Source organism: Lichenostomus cassidix, chromosome 4A (assembly GCF_008360975.1).
Source record: "Lichenostomus cassidix isolate B80296 chromosome 4A, HeHo_3.0, whole genome shotgun sequence".
Lineage (NCBI taxonomy): Eukaryota > Metazoa > Chordata > Aves > Passeriformes > Meliphagidae > Lichenostomus > Lichenostomus cassidix.
The window spans coordinates 9,318,686-9,338,674 of NC_139485.1; the positions used below are offsets into that span (position 1 = coordinate 9,318,686).

At 37.4% G+C, this 19,989-nt stretch overlaps 1 protein-coding gene across 6 annotated transcripts in view; it reads left to right on the plus strand.

The window, feature by feature from the left end:
- The window catches only part of TENM1 (teneurin transmembrane protein 1), a 452,127-nt gene that overhangs the window by 217,246 nt on the left and 214,892 nt on the right, over positions 1-19,989 (plus strand). For all 6 annotated transcript variants that reach the window (XM_085060418.1, XM_085060417.1, XM_085060421.1 and 3 more), the window contains one exon: positions 9,301-9,579. In XM_085060418.1, coding sequence (XP_084916544.1) covers positions 9,363-9,579 — 217 coding nt within the window. In that variant the 5' untranslated portion in view covers positions 9,301-9,362. The remainder of the gene's footprint in view (positions 1-9,300; positions 9,580-19,989) is intronic.

The following is a 19,989-nucleotide window of genomic DNA, read 5'->3' on the forward strand; positions in this document are numbered from 1 at the left end:
ACAATGTTAAAATTATTTAAACGTAAAATCAGTGCCTCCCTCTTAATGTATTTTCGAAGAAGACACTAATTCCCTATTTTTGGGGAAAATAGCTTGCAAAGATGGTAGTTAAGAAGCTACTTGTAATGAGAGTACAAAAACTGTCTGTGATGCTAATAGGCAGAATATGTAAAAATGTGAATAATGCTTAAACAGTAGATATTCTTTCCTGTTCTAAAGTCTAAATAAAAGAAGGCCTGTGCATAAAAGGCAATAGTCTTCTGTAAACACACCAGAGGCATGTTTGTATGATTTTAGACTGTTACATTCCCAGATGTAGCTGAGCCTTCAGGCACACAGCTGAGAGATATACCCACTCTTCAGTGCCAGCACTACCTGCATTTTCTTTGTAGAGTACTAAAGAAAATGGTATAATCAATTTGCAAAAACTGTAAGGTTTTGGATGGACAGCTTAAAATAGTCTGTGCCAAGAAGGCTTCACAGACTGGTGAAAATGTATGGATGCATAATATACTACCAGTTTGCACTACAGAAGACTCTTGGTACTTGCAGGAGAAATTTCTAGAAAACATTCACTACAAAGGATTCTCTATTGAAATGAGAACAAAGGTTCCACTAAAAAGATCTCTAAGGATTCAAATGTACCTTTTCATAGGTGACATGCTGATACAAGCTAGTTCTCAAGGGGTTGCATCAAGGCATAAATCAGCAGTAATTTCAACCCTGCAAGATCACAGCACTATCATGAACAGAAAGAAAATCAATCTGACACCAGCTCAAATAATAGAGGTTCTGGGAGTCACAGTATATAGTACAAGTCCACTGGGAGGGTCTGCTTGTCAGAACAATGGCACTTGAAGACACTGAATACTTTGACAGACATCAAAGCAAGAAGAAAAGGAACAGAAAGATCACTTCTCAGGCATGATGGTGTCAGTCACACGAATAGCAACCTGAGTGATGCTTCAGATGAAGGTGAAACAGATGTTGGTCCTGTGGTCAGGCAGTAGTCAGGTCTTCTTGAAAAAAGTACTTCAAATGCTTGAAAAGCTTTTCAAGTTTTAGCTTAGTGGGTGATGTCAGAACCGCATAATAATTGGTGGTATTTCTTCTCAGAGTTAGAAGAGCAAAGTTAAGGAAACTATTTAGGAAAAGACTGAAAAGTTCAATTTCTGTGTGCAGTAAATAATGGTGGTTTTGTAAAAGTTCTCAGCACTGCTGCGATAATTTCACCAAGAACCTAAATACTTGAAAGATATTAAACTATAGATCCTATACCTCCTGTAAGTGCACCAATGTTGTGAGCCTGTGCTGGAAATAACACAAGTTGCTGAATCAGTGCTGCTTCTAGAAATTCTAGAAGTTGTAATGTAGCAAAATAAATTACCTTAAAAAGGCCATCAGTCTAAATGTGAACAAGCTACATCAAGTCTGAGGAGTGGACAGTACTAGAGAGATGCTGGTAATATTGAAGATAACATATTCCATTAGCAAACTTCAGCTGGAGGTGGGGAGCTGGTGTCAGCATTTTGTTTGAGATTTGTAGTAGGTTGGTTTGGGGATTTTTGCAAGTGGAAATTAAATTTGTAAGGCCCCCTGACATCTGCCACAACTCATGGGATTTTTCTTAGAGAGGAGAATGAAAAATAGTAATGCCAAGGAAAAAAAAAACTACCAGAAAAATTGTGACTTTATGTACTGTGATGTCAAGTGATGAAATCTTTTGTCTCATTAAGATAATGAGACTTGCTCACATGCTTTGATAGTCCATAAATACTCTGGTGAATGTCTAGTTTGTTCAAACAAGACTTCTTCCATTATTCTAATTAGAAGCAGTGAAAGTAAACATGTAGACGAAATTGTCAGCTGAATGTTTTTGAGCACCATTGCCAAGGCATCCTGGTATCACTGCAAATCTAATACTTGAACTGTGGTTTAGATGTTCCACAGTATCCACATGTTGTAAATTACTCTTATGGGCTAAGCTTATTGTGATATAAAATTTAAATTGGTGGCTCAAAAAATTAATAGTATCGACACAAAACATGTTATTTTCAATTTTTGTAATCTCTAAGCAGCTAAACCTGATTTTAAAAATTACTTTTTTGCTAATTAAGCCTTACCGGATCTTCTTAATTAAGCACACAGTTGGAAAAGAGACATGGCAATAATTATCTCAATTTGATGGCTATGCCAGTTTGCATTTTCAAAAATAACCAAAGCACAATTAAATTTACTTGTCACATAAAAATGAATATACTACTTGCCAAGTGGCAGTGTATTTTAAAACAGTGTACCTGATGAAACAAAGATTCTGTTTTTCTTACCTGAGTATGCACAAGTGCATGTATGCCTCATTGTATTGTATTGTATTGTTAGATAAATTAGAGCAGTGTGTATATATATACACACACATACAGATATAGATATAAATATTGTGATAGTATTTGCCTGGTTAGTTCAGGAGAGCACCAACATTCAACTGGATTTTCATAGAACTCAACTACTAAGTGGAGTATTCTAATTTTAGGTCTGTACAGTGCAAAAATACACTCTGGTCAAAGAATGGTAATCACAACAGTGGAGAACAATCTGAGCTTCCACTGGCAAGCATTTTAACACTTCAGGTGGATGTGTTTAGTATAAAGAAGTTCCTGGGATTTATTGGAAATAACTTGACCACATGTTATGGACTAAATCTGTAGGTATCAAGCACTTGGCTAGTTTTACTTAAGCCCAGACTTTTTCATGTTCTTCAGGATTCCAAGTTGAAGTGTTGAAATGGTGGGAGACTGTTCACAGTGTTTCCAATTTTTTTAATGAAAAACGCTCACACCATCAGTTATTCTGCGATATAATTAGGAATTCTATTTCCTGAAGTACAGCTCTTCAGAAAGATGCTGTGTTCAGGAGATACTCTGAACCTGTCCAGGATCTATCACCCTGAATCCTCAATGTACTTTGTCTCACAGCAGTAGAACTTGAGCTTTTGTCCTTGAATCTCATGAACATCAAATGATGAGTTTCCAAAACAAACCATTAGGGACTTGTGTGATTCTTACAGTCAGTGGCAATTCTCCAAGTGAAGTGAAGGGCACGTGTTGGCCAAGAATTCTGTATCACAGTTGAGTAGCTGACATAACGTATGTTTTTAAGATCACTTTCAGTCTTGCCATATGCCACAAAATACTGCAACAACCTGACTTCCTTTGCAGTTTTATTCTGCAGTGTTTTCTCTCTGAAACTTCAGATATAATGGACAACACTTTGAATTACTTTGTTAACTAGAATTAAATTAGACTTTGACTAATTTTAAATGAAGATCATTAAATGTGAAAATGAACCTTATTCCGCTTGCATCTATCACAGTGACATGTAAATGTATGAGCCAGGGTAATTCATCCAAAAGTTAAAAGAGCACATCTTCTAGGGAGTGTGTTAAACCCATAGCGTGGCCCTGAAAACTCTGGTTTGCATCTACATAGCTGCTTTAGAAAGATATGTGACAAAACATATTCTAAGATTTTCATCTTTCATCTGTGCATCTGTTCTTCTTGAGAGGTGCTATGTAGTCCACCTGCAGGAGTAACACAGTGTCTCAACATTTCACAATCTCACTCATTCCCTGATAAATACTGGACATGTTGTACCTAGTGATCCATACATCCTTATGTCATTTTCAAACATCTTCTGATGTGTTAATGCTTTATGATCTATGGAAAATGTTCATATGAATTTTGGTTGGTTTTCTTTTTTATTTTAATTCTGTTACTTCTGTCCATCTTCTAGGGATTGTATTCTGCTGCTCCTTCTTGATTTTTAGTAAGGGGTTTTTCCTTCCAGTGAAAAGTATGATCTTCTTCTGTCTTCCAGGCATAAGCAGATTTTCCATGTTTTTTCATAGTATATAATTCTATGTATCACATAGAAACATAATTTCTTCTTCGTCTAATACTGCTCAATTCCTTTACCTGGTATCTTCCTTGCTGTATATAACTGTTCTGTAAAACAGAACTTGAAGGGACTTCCTTTGTTTATAATCTCTAGACAAATATTTGAGGGATATATTTTTTGAAGGTATGTACAAGGTCAGAATGTTTTTACTTTTTTTCTTGGTATTGCATTTCTCAAAGGTTTAAATAAAGAGTGTTTGCTCTGTTTTGCCTTTCATATTTTACAGTTTTGTATTTCAGAAAGACCTGCAGAACAAAGGTGCTGTTCTTTTTGCCTTCAGCAGTCCAGAGCAGATATTGCTGCTTAGCAGTTCATTTTCAGAAACTACTGAGCTGAAAAGGCAATAAGCAAACGGTAGCTTTCAGATAAGGCTATGTGTTGAAAGAAAAGAAATATAGGAGAGAAGGAGCACAGCTCCCTGGTTTTATTTTAGCATTATAACTGCAATTACATTTTAATTCTAAATAGTCTGGAATATCTGAGTATTAAACATAATGATTAGCTGAGGCCAACAAAGGTTACACTTTTTCATGTTTTTGATCTTGTATGCTTCTGGAGGACCCTGTTCAGCTACATGATCCTCATTAGCAACCGTAACCTGACCTCTCTAAATAATTTGGGGCTTACTGGAAACCAACTGGGTATAGCACGGGTGATTTGATGGGGCTGATGGTGGGTAATCACTATGGAAATTTGTTCATTAAGTGGGCACCCTATCAGAGCAGCCCATTAAGAATTTATAAAAAGCACTATTAAAGTAAAGTGATCTCTGTGGCACTGCTGTATTTGAGTGCAGAGCCTCTGTGCAGTGTAAATGCATACAGTGAGTTTTGTTATAAAATACCTATTGATGGGCACTGCAAACAGCCTTGGCACAGCCTCTCATAACCACTTACCCTGGCTGTCCTGAGCTCCTGAGCAAAGCAGGCTGATCTGAGCAGCCCAGGGAAGGTGGGTGGCTGAGGGGAGAGGATGTTGGTGCAAATGAAAGGTGAAAGTAGTTTCTAATAACAGGTACAATGTGCATTTAGAAGGTTGCATAAATTATACATTAAAATCCATATACATAGGTATATTGGTTCCATTACTTCAAGGGTGGTATTTTCCCATCCACTAGAACTTTTTGACATTTTTGCATTTGCGAAAGTGTTTCATTGTGGGTTTTTTACTTGTTCATTCTTTTACCAAATTCACTGTAAGTTGCATATGGTATCTATTTCAAAATATGGTTCAGACTTACCTGCTATTCAGTGCCTAAATATATATGACACATATTTATATGTTTATGTGTGTAATAAACACTTAGTATTTGTCTACTGCTTTTTTATTACATATTTTGTGAAACCTTTCAATAAGAGAACAATGATGGAAAGGGCAAAAAAGTCCTACTTGTGAGGAGGGGAGCATTGAGACACTTATAGAAAGGTCACTCACAGGAACCATAAGCTTTTATGAGACTTTATCATTTTGCTGACAAGGTCAACTTCATATTGATTGGCTCGGTGTTTGTTTAGTTACTGGAGGGCCAGTTATTTGAAGAAACCTGTGTAAACATCTAGGCAATATTCTTTATGCTCCTGCCCTATTTCAGCATTTTTAGTTGCTTACTGTGTGGCATTCTTCCAAAAAATGTGAAATAAGGTTAGAGTATTTGACTGCCAGTGTTTAAATTCAGATTATCATACTATACCATCATTTGTTAAATTCAACTGAAATTCATACTGTAGAAAAGCTTGAAGATTTGCTTTTGTAAATCACGTGTTTCTGATGCATAAAAGTATTTTTTGGTGAAAAACTTTATGAAGCATTTTTCCAGTTCTTGAAAATTATTTATCACCTGTTCTCATGTCAGCCCAGGTGGCTGTGGGTTTATGAGACACTAATGCCCTAAGCAAAAAAAAAAAAAAGAGTGCAGAAGCTTGGTCCCTGTGTGAAAGGAAGCTGAAGTTTTCTGTGACATTCCATTCCATGCTCTGCTGCTGTGTTTACTCCTTGTGTGAGCCTTTAGCACTGCTGAGTTTTCAAAGGCTTTGGTAAATGGGGTTGGCATGGGGAGAGAAGAGTTGGACACGTGAGCTGAAGGTTTCCTTTCTTCAGTTGGTGAATGAGTAGTCAGGATGCGTCTGCATTTTATCTGTGTCCACATCCTTCCACCACAAAGGGTATAAAACTTAAGCTGGGTCTTTCTGCTCTGTGCCGAGTGCACTGAAGATGATAGGTGTTCCAGCCTGGTGCTGATGTGGTGTGGTGGTCAGAATTGCCCTGGGAAAAGCTGAGCTGTGGCTTCACACGTGTGCCAGGGCTTTGCACCCCTGCAGCTGCAAATGTGAGTGTGTGTGGCAATGGCAGCAGTAACATCCTTGGGCAGGAATAATGGGCTGTAGTGATGCTCAGAAGTTGCTCGTAATTTTTAATCATCCTTGCCCTTATATAACAAGGCATAATAAAACAACAGCTTTTAAGGGGATTTTCATTAATTTAGAATTGAAAAAATGCACATTATTTACACAAGACGGTAACACATTTGAAAGTACCACAGTGAAAGAAAATACCTGGAATATGTAATTAACATTAATTGCTTACATTAAATGATTTCATCTGTCTGCTGCCCTGGTTAACATCATCAAATATATTCCTGCTACAAACAGTTCTCACAAATGAAAGACTTTTGTTGTTAAACCTTGTTTCAAAAGAATACAAATAAATCTTCCTTAGGTAGTTGTTTACTACAGCTTAAGTTTTACAGGTCTCTGTTCATCTTAATAATTTTTATAACTTTTTTAAAAAATCACTTGAAACCTCCCACAAAATAGATGCACAGCATCTGTTAAGGGGAACTTCTGTGTTTTGGTTTTGTTGGGGGGGTTTTATTTGTTTGTTTCAGTAATGAACTAAATTTGTCAGATTCATGGTTTTGCACTTTTGTAAGCAGGATGCACTGCCTGCGTCCAAGGCTGCTCGCACTTCTTGCCTTCATGGCAAAATTTATTTCTTTTCTACTGCTTCTTCTTAATAGAGGCCCTTAATTTCTCCTTGTTTTCCTCTGGCTTCTGTAGCTTTGTCTCCATTTATTCTGTCAGAGAGAATATATTGGAAGGCTTTTTCCTGTCACTAACCATTTCTACAGAGTCGTCAGTTCATCTTTTAAGCCAACTCTGTGCTTGTAAGTCACAGCCCCTTTGCGTTCTTCTGTCGCTATTAGAGCAACTCACAGAACAAGTACTGAACTTAGGTGATAATAGGCAATCTTGGCAAAGAACAGTAAATTATTTAAGCAAACAGCTTTGGAGAAGAGAGTATTACTTAGTAGTAACTTGTCTACAGAAGCATCTTATCACTGGATTCAGTGCAATCAACCCAAGGCACAAATGCCCTGTCCAGGGCTGCAGCCCCATGGCACACTGGCCTTGCTCTGTGGCAGCTCCCTGCTTCATCTTTTTGGTTCTGTTTCTCTCTTGAAGAGGTTTTTATTGACTTAGGTGCTTTTGAGCCCACTTTGCTGAGTAGGAGATATGAGCAGGTTTGGGGTTTTTTTTAATACTAGAGCTCTTTATCCAGATGCCATTAGTTTCTGAAGAGCTGTTCCATGTCAGGTGAAAGGGTTGGACGTAACTCCCTGAGATTTAATGTTTCAAGCAAAGATACACCTTTAACCTCTTCCTCCAGGTAACCTCCTGAAACCTGGAGAAAGCAAAGAAAGCAAGGCATGCACTCCAGGGTGTTACTTTTGCTGTAATGGTTGGTGTCACTTCTTCCCTCCAACACTTCTGAGGGTCCGGATTTTGTCTTTCTGTTCCAATGTTAGAAGCCTTACTCCCTCTTCACATCCATGTGCAGTGTTTTCCACTCCTGCTCAGGAAGGTGATCCTTTCAAAAGTACTGGGAGGATACACGAGCAGGAGATGAAGTTTTGCTATTCTGGAAGTGACCAGAAGGTCACTGGAAGGTACCAGTGACAATACCATCAGTTGTGTCTCAAACATTCAGTTTCAGAAGTTAGTCGTCTCTTCAGCCCTCCAGGGGCTCTAGGGATTTCTGTGGGGTTTTTATGTTTACCTCTTCTGTGTTTTCACTTGTTCTGTTTTGCTTTTGGAGATTCTGTTTTTATGCTCATAGCTGGCAGCATGTGGGGTTAAAAGTCCTTGTTGCAGATGGGAAATGGGCTGATATCAAACTGAGTATTAAACTTATTTCCCTCTACTGCTGACCTTAAAATCATTAAGAAGCTGTGAGAAATTGCTTTCTAATTAAGCAAAATCTCTTTGAACTTCTGTGGGGGTTTTTTTGTCTTCTAGCAATAATATTTACATGCACCTTTTTTTGCTACATTTGTTTTTCTAGGTTAATAATATCTGCTAATCTAAAACCAAACCAAACAAATAAAGACCAAATCCAGCAGAGCTTCCTGTTTGAGACATGTTGCTATAAAAGCTCAGCCATAACCCCTGTTATTTCATCACAGAGTTTGTCTTAAAATTAGTGATGGAAACAGCTTAATGAAGGCGAAGATACAGGACAAGTGCACCAGTTGCATGTGCAGCTGCAATGCACTTGGTTTTAGGGATACTGGATTTAAACATCATTATACAAATGCGTACACAAAACTCTGTGTAGAACTCCCATCATTATACTCTGCAAACACAAACAAAGTTGCAGTTTGGAAGCTTCCATTGAGGATTTGTGTAGCCCCCATGTGGGTAGGAATTCAGATGGGAGATGGAGAGGAAAAAAAGCTGTTGTACTGCAGGGTAGAAACTTCTTCCTGTTGAAATATCCTCAAAATCTAAAAGAAAATGTTCTTTTCTGAAGCACTGCTTGCTCTTATAGAGTAACAATGTGGTATATTTTTATTTTTTAAAAAGTTTGTTGGTGTTCTAATGTCTGAAATCTCTTATTCTTGGTTAGATGTAGTTTAATTTTCAGGAGAATACTTAAGACTGAACTTTCTGCCTTCTAAGCTTCATATTTTAAAGGTCGTAAAAATGTTAAGTTTCACTTAAGATGAATATACTTCCCTTTAGAGAAGTAGTAACTGTTCCATCTTAGCTTTGATACCAAATATAAGTTGTTGTAATGTATTTTGTACATAACATACAGTTATTGCTTGGTCTGGTAGGACAGTGCTTAAAATTTGGTTTTATTTTTTTTCCTTCAAGTAGCTGTTATTTTAATTCTGTTTTCAAAATCCCAAAACAGTAAAATATGACATGTGTAGTTTTTTTCCTGGATTATAGTTATATTAATGGAATTTAATTGGTTTATATAAACCAGAAATAAAAATTGAACTTTTGTGTCCTAAAAATATATATTATGTCTGAAATTAATTATTGTTGTTGTTTTTTCCAGGACTGTTTCCTTAAGGATTTCCAGTTGCTTGTTTTCATGACTTTGAGCCTATTTAATCAGAGATGGAGCAGATGGACTGCAAACCCTACCAGCCACTGTCAAAAGTTAAACATGAAGTGGATTTAACTTACACAAGTTCTTCAGATGAAAGTGAAGATGGGGGAAAGCAAAGGCAATCTTACGACTCAAGAGAAACTCTGAATGAATATAGCCAGGAGCTGAGACTTAATTATAACAGTCATAGCAGAAAAAGAAAAGCCATTGACCAGTCCACACAAGGTAAATAATTTATTTTGTCTACTAATTATGGTTTTTACTTCCTAATTGCTCACTATGAAACAATATAGTGCTGTCAGCAGTCAACAAATGTTTTATTCTCAAAGGCTCATCAACCACTTTTTACTGAGTTTTAATCATACTATAATATCAGAAATTTAGGATTTGGTTTTTTATTATTGAAGAAAAAATGGTTTTTTGGCAGGATGGACTGACAGGTGTTCTGGAAGTCATCACATGCTAGTTCTAGACAAATATTTCCTTTAGTAGGAGCTACTCTTCTTACTAATGTTGACTGATTAATTATTTACTTCCTTTGCATATGTTGGGTACATTTTGCTATAAAATCATCGCTGAGGCTGCAGGCTGTCTCTGCATGTACTTACAAAGCCTGTGAATTAATTCAAATACAACAATTCTCTTAACATTTCTAATCGTATAAATAGTCAAGTAATTTAAAAACTGAAGTTAATTAGCGTATTGTGAGAAAAAAACCCAAGAGTTAAGTTTCTGTTTTAGCCTTTTGCATGATTAGGACAAATATTTGAGCACTGATGATAGGTGAACTAAGGTTAGGAAAAGCTATTGTTTGATTAGAGACAGAAGCTAAAGATTAAGAATAAAGAAATGGAAGGAATGAGGAGAATTTGCTGCAGCATTCCCTGATAGACTCGTGTAAACCCATGTGCTGCATTTGTACACAATGAGCAGAGAAGGGGCTGATCTGCTGCTTTCAGCTCTGCCACCAATTCAGGATGGTGGGGCAGGGAGTTTTTGTAGGAATCAAAGTGTCAGAAGCAATGAGAGTCCTGTCCCCTTACAGGTAACAGCAGCAGGGCTCTAGGGCCAGTCACTCCCTGCTCCTCAAGGAAGTGGTTAAATTGCATTAAAGTGTAGCCAGTACTTCTCAGCTAAAGCTTATGGTACTTATTTAAAAACAAATAAACAAACCCCAAATCCTCAAACAAGCTGCATCACCCACACACCCTGCCCCAAAGCCCTCACTGCTTATTCACAAAAGCCTTCTCCAATTTTCTGAGTATAAAAATAATTATATTTTTCTACAAGGAAATGAAAAAGAGGCTTTTTGAAGATGGAAAATTTGTCTCCTCTGTGATGTGTAAATTAATGTAAAATTTGGAGCAGCTGTGCTACATAGCTATTGCAGCCTTTTTGTTTTTTACTGCAGATATTCTGACTCAAGTTACTCCCATAATACTGGTGCTGTCTGAAAGTACCTATAATTCATGGGAGTAATAATACTTGGCTGCCAGAGATAGCCTCAATCTATGTGCATATATTCCCTTCAGAGAGTTACAGAACTGCCGTTTTTGGGAGGAAAAAGTCATGAACATAGATTTCAACAGAGGATTGTTTAGAAAAGTTAGATTTGTTTGTTGTTGGTGGCTATCTTGAACATGCTGTATGAGTTGAATGAACTGGGATATGGCTGTATTGTCATACCTGGGGATGATGTAAATGTTCTCGTAGATCTCCTCAGAGCAGCTCCCTCATTGCTTGTGCCTGTGGCTGTGAAAGCAAAACCTCAGCATGGACCTGGGCCTTGAAGAGCTATCACAAGGCTTTGCTGCTATTGATATTCCTGTCAGCTGTAGCATCGCTGGCTTGGGCACATCTGAAAGGGTTGCAATCACTACTGTAGGCATAAGAAACCAGCCTCTGTGTCATGTTGAATTTATTCTTCCAGAACATTGCCTCTGAAAACAATCACATTAATAATTTTGGAGAAATGGCCAAATTAGTGTGCATTTCTGGAAGAAGTTGTCAGGCATGAACTTACCTCAGTAATTCAGGACTGCAAGGAATCAGTCATGGGCTTGTGCAGACCAACTATTTTACACTCATATTGTAAGATGACTTTATTGGAATTACATATGCCCCAAGATTTTGCCATTCAAATTGATTTTTACAAGAATACTATATGACTTTTCAGATTGTCTATTTTTCAATTGTTGATATTTTTCTTCTTGGAAGAAAGTGTCTTTTCCTGTTTCAAACTGCAGGATGAGGCTTGACATCCATGTTTGTAGAAAATCACTTAAGCTTCTAAGAGTAGTTTGCCAATATGCAGGGCAGGTTTTAAATACTTCCATACCTCTAGACACCTTCTTTCCTGAATTATGTAGGGCAGTATGTTATTATTATTTAAATTGTGTTTTTCAGCATAAAACATTTTTTACATCCTGTTCACGTGCACTGATTTATAAGGATAGAGTTGAGCTTGTACTGGAAATCATACTTTGCTGTTGTCTCTTGTGACAAATTCAGTTTGGTATAACTGATGTAGTAATTGCACTGCTAAGTATATCCATTTGGCTTCCCAGGAATTCATCCCAACATCTTCTTAGTCATTTAAATGATATTTTTTCTCTGCCACAAATTGAACCTAAATGTTTGGCCTGGCAAGCAGCACAGATTTGAAATATAAAACTGATGGAGCTCAAAATTCAAAGAAGAGCAGAGAAGTTTGTAAAGTTGAGTGTAAAATTTCAGACTTCAGGCAGATTTGATTGCAGCTTGAGTGCAATCACTCTATTTCCAAAAGCATACCAGGTTTCACAGTTTGGGACCTGGGAGTTCATGGTGATTCTTGGTAGTTGCTCAGTCAACACCAGGAAAAAGTCAGGTTCAGGTTTGAACTATGAATCTGGATGAGTCCATAAAACTATTAATGGATTTTGTTTTAAACCCATTCTTTTCTTAAAGTCCTCATCAGAATCTTTAACAAGGTTTTTCATAATGTTTGGCACATCTTCAGAAGGTTAAAAAAAAAAAAAAAGAAAGAAATTAAAACCTCCTTACAAAGAGGATTGTTCTGCAAGGAATGCTGTACCAATGCCAGTGCTGGAGACTTGCATAAAATAATTCTATGTATAAGGCTGGTTTTTTTTTATAAAATCCATGAACTTCATCCTGGAAAGGTGTGATAATAGATGAGAAGCAGGAACAGTCATGCATGGAGTGATAATGATGGTGGTGAGATGACATTCCAAGGAGCTCTAATGATGGAATGTGAGAAGAAACAATGTCAGAATGTAATAATTAATACAGAGAAAGTGAACAGGACCAAGTGTAGGGGTTTGAGTACTCATCTAGTTAGTTTTGTGTGAAGAATCAGCAGTTCAGATGTTTATGGAAGTTGAAAGAATTTATATTGGCTAATTAAGCAAGGCAGGTTATATAAATTAGACTGGGCAGTCATCTGAATTTAGTAAATAGCTTCAGAGTAAAATGATTTATTGCACAAAATACTGATATATCTCAGCCATTTCTGTGAAGATTTTTGTTATGAACAGTTTGTCTGTTTCATTACTAGTGTCAATACCAAGGAATTATTTCTATAAAAAGTTTCAATAGAAATCTGAGATTATATAAAATCATAATGTGTGGTTATTATATGTTTACATATTTGACAATCTGTGTTAACCAGAACTTGACGTGACATGAACTTTAAGGAAGCATTTCAAGAGTTACGCTGCAGAATTGAATAGCACTGTTAGTGTTTGCAAAACATTTTTTGTGTCCAAGTTTTGTTTAAAAGGCTACCTGATCTTATAAATAGTGAACACTGGAAACAGTATCCAAATATTTCTTACTCCTTACAATTCCTGAAATCATATCTCAAATGTTACACTTCAAAGATATTAACTGCCTGGTTTTGCAGGTCTTATAGGCAAAAATATGAAAGAAAAAAAACCTAAGTAAGTACAGAATTGATCTCTTAATTAAGCAATTTTTTACATGCTATTCTTCAGGTTTCATATTGGTGCCCTTTTTGTAGAGTCCAGTGCAAGTTGAATTCCTTGTCTGGTGTTATTTGCATCAGAAACTTGCAGTTACCTGACAATTCAGGATTTAACACATAACACCACAGACTATTTCAAGCCCAACTACATTTTACTGGCTAACAACTCAATGTGAGTAGATACAAAAATCTCCTAACAAAGCACCATTGACAGCTGAAGAGTCAGTGCTAAACACATAATGTGTGTATCTAAAAATGCATTCTCTTAGTCACTGGAAGGTTCAGAATCCTGCTTGCCTGAAGATATGTAAATCTGCGACATCTCATCCTGGCAAGATCATGTTATGAAGTAAATTCCTGGCAGACCCAATATCATATAGTTTGGAGATATTGGCAAACAGAGTAAATTAATTCTTGGAAGAATTGGTAAACATATTGTTTTGTCCTTGAAAGAGATGGAGTAGAATTGGCAGAAGTTGTCAGAAATATTGCTCTTCCTAGGGAAATCATTGATGGACCTGGTTGTGAGGAAAAAAGTTCTTATAGGTGCACCATACGTAGATTGCACCTCGAGCTTATTTGTGACATGTTTTCATAATTAGAACTGTTTTCTCCCACAGTTTTCTCTGTTTCCACCAAAGCAAATATGAAGGGAGCTGTACTCTACAAATACTGGCAGTACAGAGAAGCTTTCTGGCTTTTAGATTAATTATAGATTTGTAAGAAAACACTAGTTTAGAGGAATGAATTCCTGATAGGATAATCATCTGGGATCGAGTCATTGGCATGATGGAGTTTATTGATTGTTAACAATATGAGCATATGGCAGTAAATTTCTGGTTAGACAAATGTTCATTTCCTGGCAAGATAAAAATATTGAACTGCATTATGGGCAAGGCAAAATGGAGTTAGTCCTCACAGGAGAATCCAACAGCAAATATTTTCTGGTAAATCTGTGTGAGAAAATCAGCATTGCTAGTATTGTAGGAAATGACAGAGACAAAGAATTGGCTTATTCTGCTTTTAGCCCATTAAAAAGTGAAGAAAACCTTTTCATGGACAAAAGCTCCAGATTGGTGACATAATTAATGTTTTCTAAAAAATACATATGAAATTATCGTCTGGAGCAATGGGTAAACTGATCCAGCTAACTGTTCAAAATCTTCCTCAAATGAACTCCAGTGACTTCACAGAGAGGCTTGGGTCACAGTATGAGAAAGCTCTGCAGCCTAAGGCCACTTCTGTCTCATCCTCTCTTTTTTAGCTTTCTGCTGTTGCCATCAGATTCCCATTTCTGCCCTCTGATACATCCCAGCAATAGTGAGGATACAGAGGCAATAGAAATCTTTCAGTTCTGAAAAGCACCTTTTTTTTCCCTAGAAGGGAAAAAACTACTTGTGAGGTGAAGAAATAGGAGGTCTGTTTTGCTATGCATTAAAGTTCAGCAATTTTCAGCTTACCAGGAAGGAAGATTTAAACACATGTAACTCTTAACATCATATGACCAGTCAAAACCAGTTTTACTGATCATCCTAGACATAAATAAAAGGCATGCTGACAAGCACGGGTAGGAAATTGTCCTGTCAGGAAAATGTCATGGTGGTGTTTTGTCATCTGTGAAGTAGCAAAAGCTTTTTACATAATAACCATATTCTACTCTGATTCCAGAATTATGTAAATCCATTCAGGGCAGCAGATCTGCTTTGTATCTGTACCAAGGCCATGGAGAGTTGAATTTGGGCTGCATGTAGTATGTGCTTTTAGTTACAATTACATTATTTTTAAAAGATGTGTAAAGGTAGAAAAGCCTTTATTAGATGCTCCCCTTAATCTGTTAGCGTGTAACACTAGCATAATAATCTGAGCAACCACAGGTTTTTTGGTCTTGTGAGCTCTCCCAGGGGAAACTGATGCCAGTAGAGTTATTTTTCATTGTTTTAATAGAGATTTAGATCACTTCGCTGGGTGAATTTAGGACTCTGTGCTAATAAACTTCCACATGGAGCAGTTACTGAAGGGGAAAATTTTGTTGAGGGGCGCCTGAAATATCTTGTTATTAAGGAGACAGAGCTCCAGTACTGTCAGTGTAACATGGTGGTTGATGGACCAGGGTGTCACAGATCACTGTCACTCTACCTGCCAGTTAAATATTCGGGAGCCATTTAGTGTTCGTGTGTTAAAGACTATCAAAATAAAATATATTACAGTGGCTATTTATTGACATGTAAACAGTGCATGGTAAAATGCATTTTTATGCTTGTAGCTGGAAGGGAGATCATTAGTTTTGAAAAGGACAAGAAAAACAATGTCAAATCAAAATATGTTCTTAAGAGAACTACTGCTGTGGAGCCTTTTAGAAATGTGTCAGTTTGGAACTCTTCAGCTGGGTAGTTACTTACTTCTCTTGTTCTCTGTGTTTTCTTTATGATTTCATTATGTTGGTTAATGAAAGAAAGGATTTATTTATTTATTTTTTTACCCTTTAAGCTGCATCATTTGTTCAGAGCTGTGACTTGAGCTTTGTGGAAGGGGATTGTAGTACAGTGGAATGAAACATTCCTGCGTACTTAAAATGGAAGTTGGGAACAAGCTGATTAGAAATGAAACCAATTATTTTTGTGAGCACTTTTCTTGAAATTCTGAGGTTTAAGGAAGAAAATTTTAAAAAAATAGAAGACTTCTGGTAACATGCTGTTACTAGATAGGGTTACTATACAAACGGTTGAGATATTTTGTATTATTAGGATCTTCTTTGCCTTTTTTTTTTTACAAATGCCAGATGCTTAGGCTTTTAATGTTGACAGCATTATTTTGCTAATTTCAGAAAAATCTTCTGTGAGCTTAAAATGTAAGCACATTCTCTACCTGCACACTTTAGAGCAGAGACTTGACGCCTAATGAAGAGGTGTCTGTGTAAGGGCACACAGCTGATCCCTTGCACTGTCTCCTGAAAGGGACTCAGCTGAGCAGAGGGTGATTTAAAGGTCCTTCACATTTCTGGGCTGTGCACTAGCGGAAGGAAGCGACAGCTAATAAGCTCCATCTCCTGCTGCTGTATGTTACACCATCTGCTCAGAGTGCTTATGAGCTTCATGTTGGCCAAAAAAAAATTACATACGAGGCAAAGTAAAAGACTGCACGCTCCTAAAGCTTTAGTGCATTGTCTGCTCCTATATTCCCTTGCACAAATAGGGGTTCCTGGTGTGCTGTGCTTTGTTTGGCTGGCTGTGTTCTAATCACGGTGGTGTTTCTGTCTCCCAGAGAAAAACAGTGCCATGAGCAGTTCCCTGTGGCTTCCTGGACTGCAGCCTTCTGCTCTGTGGGGAGTATCTGCAAACTCTAAGGAAAGGAAAAGTAGCACTTAGGTTCAGACCCCCTCCAGATATTCTTTCTTGATTTGCCAAGTAATTGGAAATTTCTGTCTCTGGAGTAGCTGGGGTGAGAAAACCGTATGTTTGCCTTCATTTGAAATCTCATGGGGGGAATACTTTTCCTTCCGTTCATCAAATCAAAATACATGAACAAACTGAATGTGCAATGACACTTTTTTCCCCATGAGGCTGAAGTGGGCGCTCCCTTCCTAGATCACAAACGTGTTACAAAAGCTTGTAACCTGCTGTCACCATTTCTGTAATGCTGCTTCCAATCCTGTCTCAGCTGCCATCATCTCAGTGAAAAAAATATGCCTCATACGATCAAAAATAGTTTCATTCTTATAAGTAATTCTTCTGATTTAAAAAGTGAATATCCGAGAGAGGGGGAAAAAGTGAGAAAAAAAACCTACAGAGAGAGGAAATAAACTAGCAAAGGATCACAGTGCATTTCCAATCCCCTGCTAACAAATCTCATCTAAAGAATAAAAAAAGCCTTCTCCAACTGTTACACAAGCTTAACAATCCATTTGTCAGTGCACTGATACAAACCATCCTAATTTCCCCTCTCTTCTCTGAATCACCAGTTTTCCATGGTGTCAAATGCCAGAAATCATAGAAGTAAAAATCAGAAGGGCAGAGTAACCCAGCCAGTGTAAGAGAAACCAAGGTATTTGTGGAGGACTCATCTGTGGAAATGTTCAAGGCCAGGCTGGATGTGGCCCTAAGCCACCTGATCTAGTGAGTGCCATGGCCATGAGTGTGATTGGAGCTAGATGATCTTCAACATCCCTTCCAGCCCAAACCATCCTGTGGCTCTATGAGATATGGCACCCTTTACAGTAACCTGTGCCAAATACTAATGGAATATCTACAGGAGATGCTTGAACTTTTGAGTTAATGTTTTGGAATTCTGTTTGTCAAAACCTGGAATTGCACCTGTTAAATGTTCTAGCTATATTAATGGAGCCTTTCCCCATAACATTTAAGAGTGTCCAAGAAGATGTCAAGAGTTAAACCAAGAAAGGAGCAATCATCAAGGCAGGGTGAGGATGTGGGTGTCAGAGCAGCAGAACCAGCACACAGCTCTGGCCCTGCCCTGCAGGCTGCTTTAATCTGCATTCTCTTGCCGTGTCTTTCATGTCATTCTCTTGGAAACAAAGAAGAGCTGTCATTTTCTGGAACTAGAAATCTGGTTTGCTTATCTTCATTTGTAGAGCAGATGCTGAAACAAAATAACATTTCTTCTCAGGGTTTCTCATTTATGTATCTGTCAGAAGGTTTTGTACCTCTCAAAATAAAGAACTGTCAAGGAGTAGCTCAGTGTCTCTGACATTGCTGCATATCTGGATTAACAGTAGGGTGGGTGTACCCTAACTTATATAAAGCTGGAATTAGTTTTTCTTTTGAGAATGAGGTTCAAGTACTTCTGAACTTAGTATAGAACTTTATGTGAAATTAATTGTGAATGTGATTTAAAATCTAAGGTTCCCTTTTCAAAGTTCCAGTTTTATTGGAAGCTGTTTAAAATCAGTTTCCTGCTGACTGTCACTCATTAGGAAGGCTTTGCAACTGGATGAAGTATCTTTTGCTCAGATGGAAAAAACTGCATGGAAGAAATAAGGTAATGTTTAACACCAGCAGAACAATTTTTTTCACTGCCCCCATCCCCCTAAGCACCAGTTATATAACAAAATATGTAAATATTGAGTAACATTGATACAGTCACTTCCAGCTGTAACAAGAAAAACAGTCTGAGGACCTAGAAAAGTCACATACCAAAATTATACCAAAATATAAAGAGTTGCTGTGTAAGTCACCAAGAGATTATTAGGAAACCAGCAAATTCAAATTTTAGTATTAGCACTGTGACTAATCAAATGTAAATTATAAATTTTGTAAAAAAAACCTATGCTTTATTCAGTATTATTATCCTGGAATTGATGACCTTTTCAGAAGTTGCATCTGTAGGAAAGAACATTAGCAACTGGACTGTCAAGATATTGTATCCAGAAATCAGCTATTACAGAAATCCTTGTCTTTCTCTCTCGTATCTGAAGACAGTAGTGTCTGACAAGCTGGATTCAGTGTTGCCACCAACTTAATCGATGTGAGGTTTTCATTTTTGAAGTGCCAAGGAAAACCCAGTCCTGTGAGCCAGAACTCCTCTCTGCTTTACAGACAGTGGAGTGCTGGAGAGGAAGCTGTTGTTAGCTCCAGAGATCAGCATCAGGTTATGCTGCCCATGGCCTCTGGAAGTGAGACAAGTCTGTTTTTGAGACTGAAGTGCCAAAAACGCCCTTCCTGCTTACCTGGGGAGGGAGAGCACTCTGAACCTCCTGCTGTTGGCACTTTCTAAACACAGAAGTGTGGTGTGAGCTGTGTTGATCTTTCCATGCAAAGAATCTAAATAACATAAAATTAGTTCTTCTATTCAGGTGGAGGCAGGAGTTATTTTTAAAATTTCTCACTAATGTTTTCCTTCCATTATTTCTGTTGGAGTTTTCATGTTCGTTGCTACTAGTTTTTGTTACTACTACTGTTATTACTGGGTGTGTCTATAGTATTGACACAGTACAAGTTCTACCTGCATTACTTTAAAGTGCAAACCTTGTACCTTACACTGTTTAGTCCAGAAAAATAGCCAGAGAATGTTCTGTGAGATTTTTTTTGGATATCTAGAGATGCAGAACATTAAACGAAGTGCAGAGATCAGAAGTGTGTGTGCATATGCTCGTGAACTTTGAATAAATTTGGGGTTGTTTTTTGTAATTGGAGTCAATTACTAATAGTTTAAATAGATAAGTGTTAGAAATGTTGACTAATAGCTGCCCCCAGAGGTATTGAACTCTGCTGCTTGCAAAATGTGTATCCAGATTTTCTGAGCCAGTTCTATATTCAGTAATACTTAGTGAGTTCTAGTGAAAAAAGTAAAATAAACAAAGGAGTAATAAATTGACTGGAGTATTTGTTTGCATGATGTCATTGAGTGCAGCATAATTTAATGTCAGAACACACTGTCCTTGTGTCTGTGATGAAGGACACAGTGTGCCCTTCACCTCCCCAGTTAGCACAGGCAGAACTTTCAGCATTCCACTGTTTCTGCAGGTAAAGCTAAAATTGAACATGAGGAAGTTCAGCATCTTTGTTTTCTTTCTTATATATAACGAGCGCTTTATGCAAAGATGGTGTTCTGATAGGCTGATAATGGTTTGCATTGCTTCCTCAACATTTAAACTTAAGTTGAGGAATTTTCTCAGATATTTTGGAAGTTTC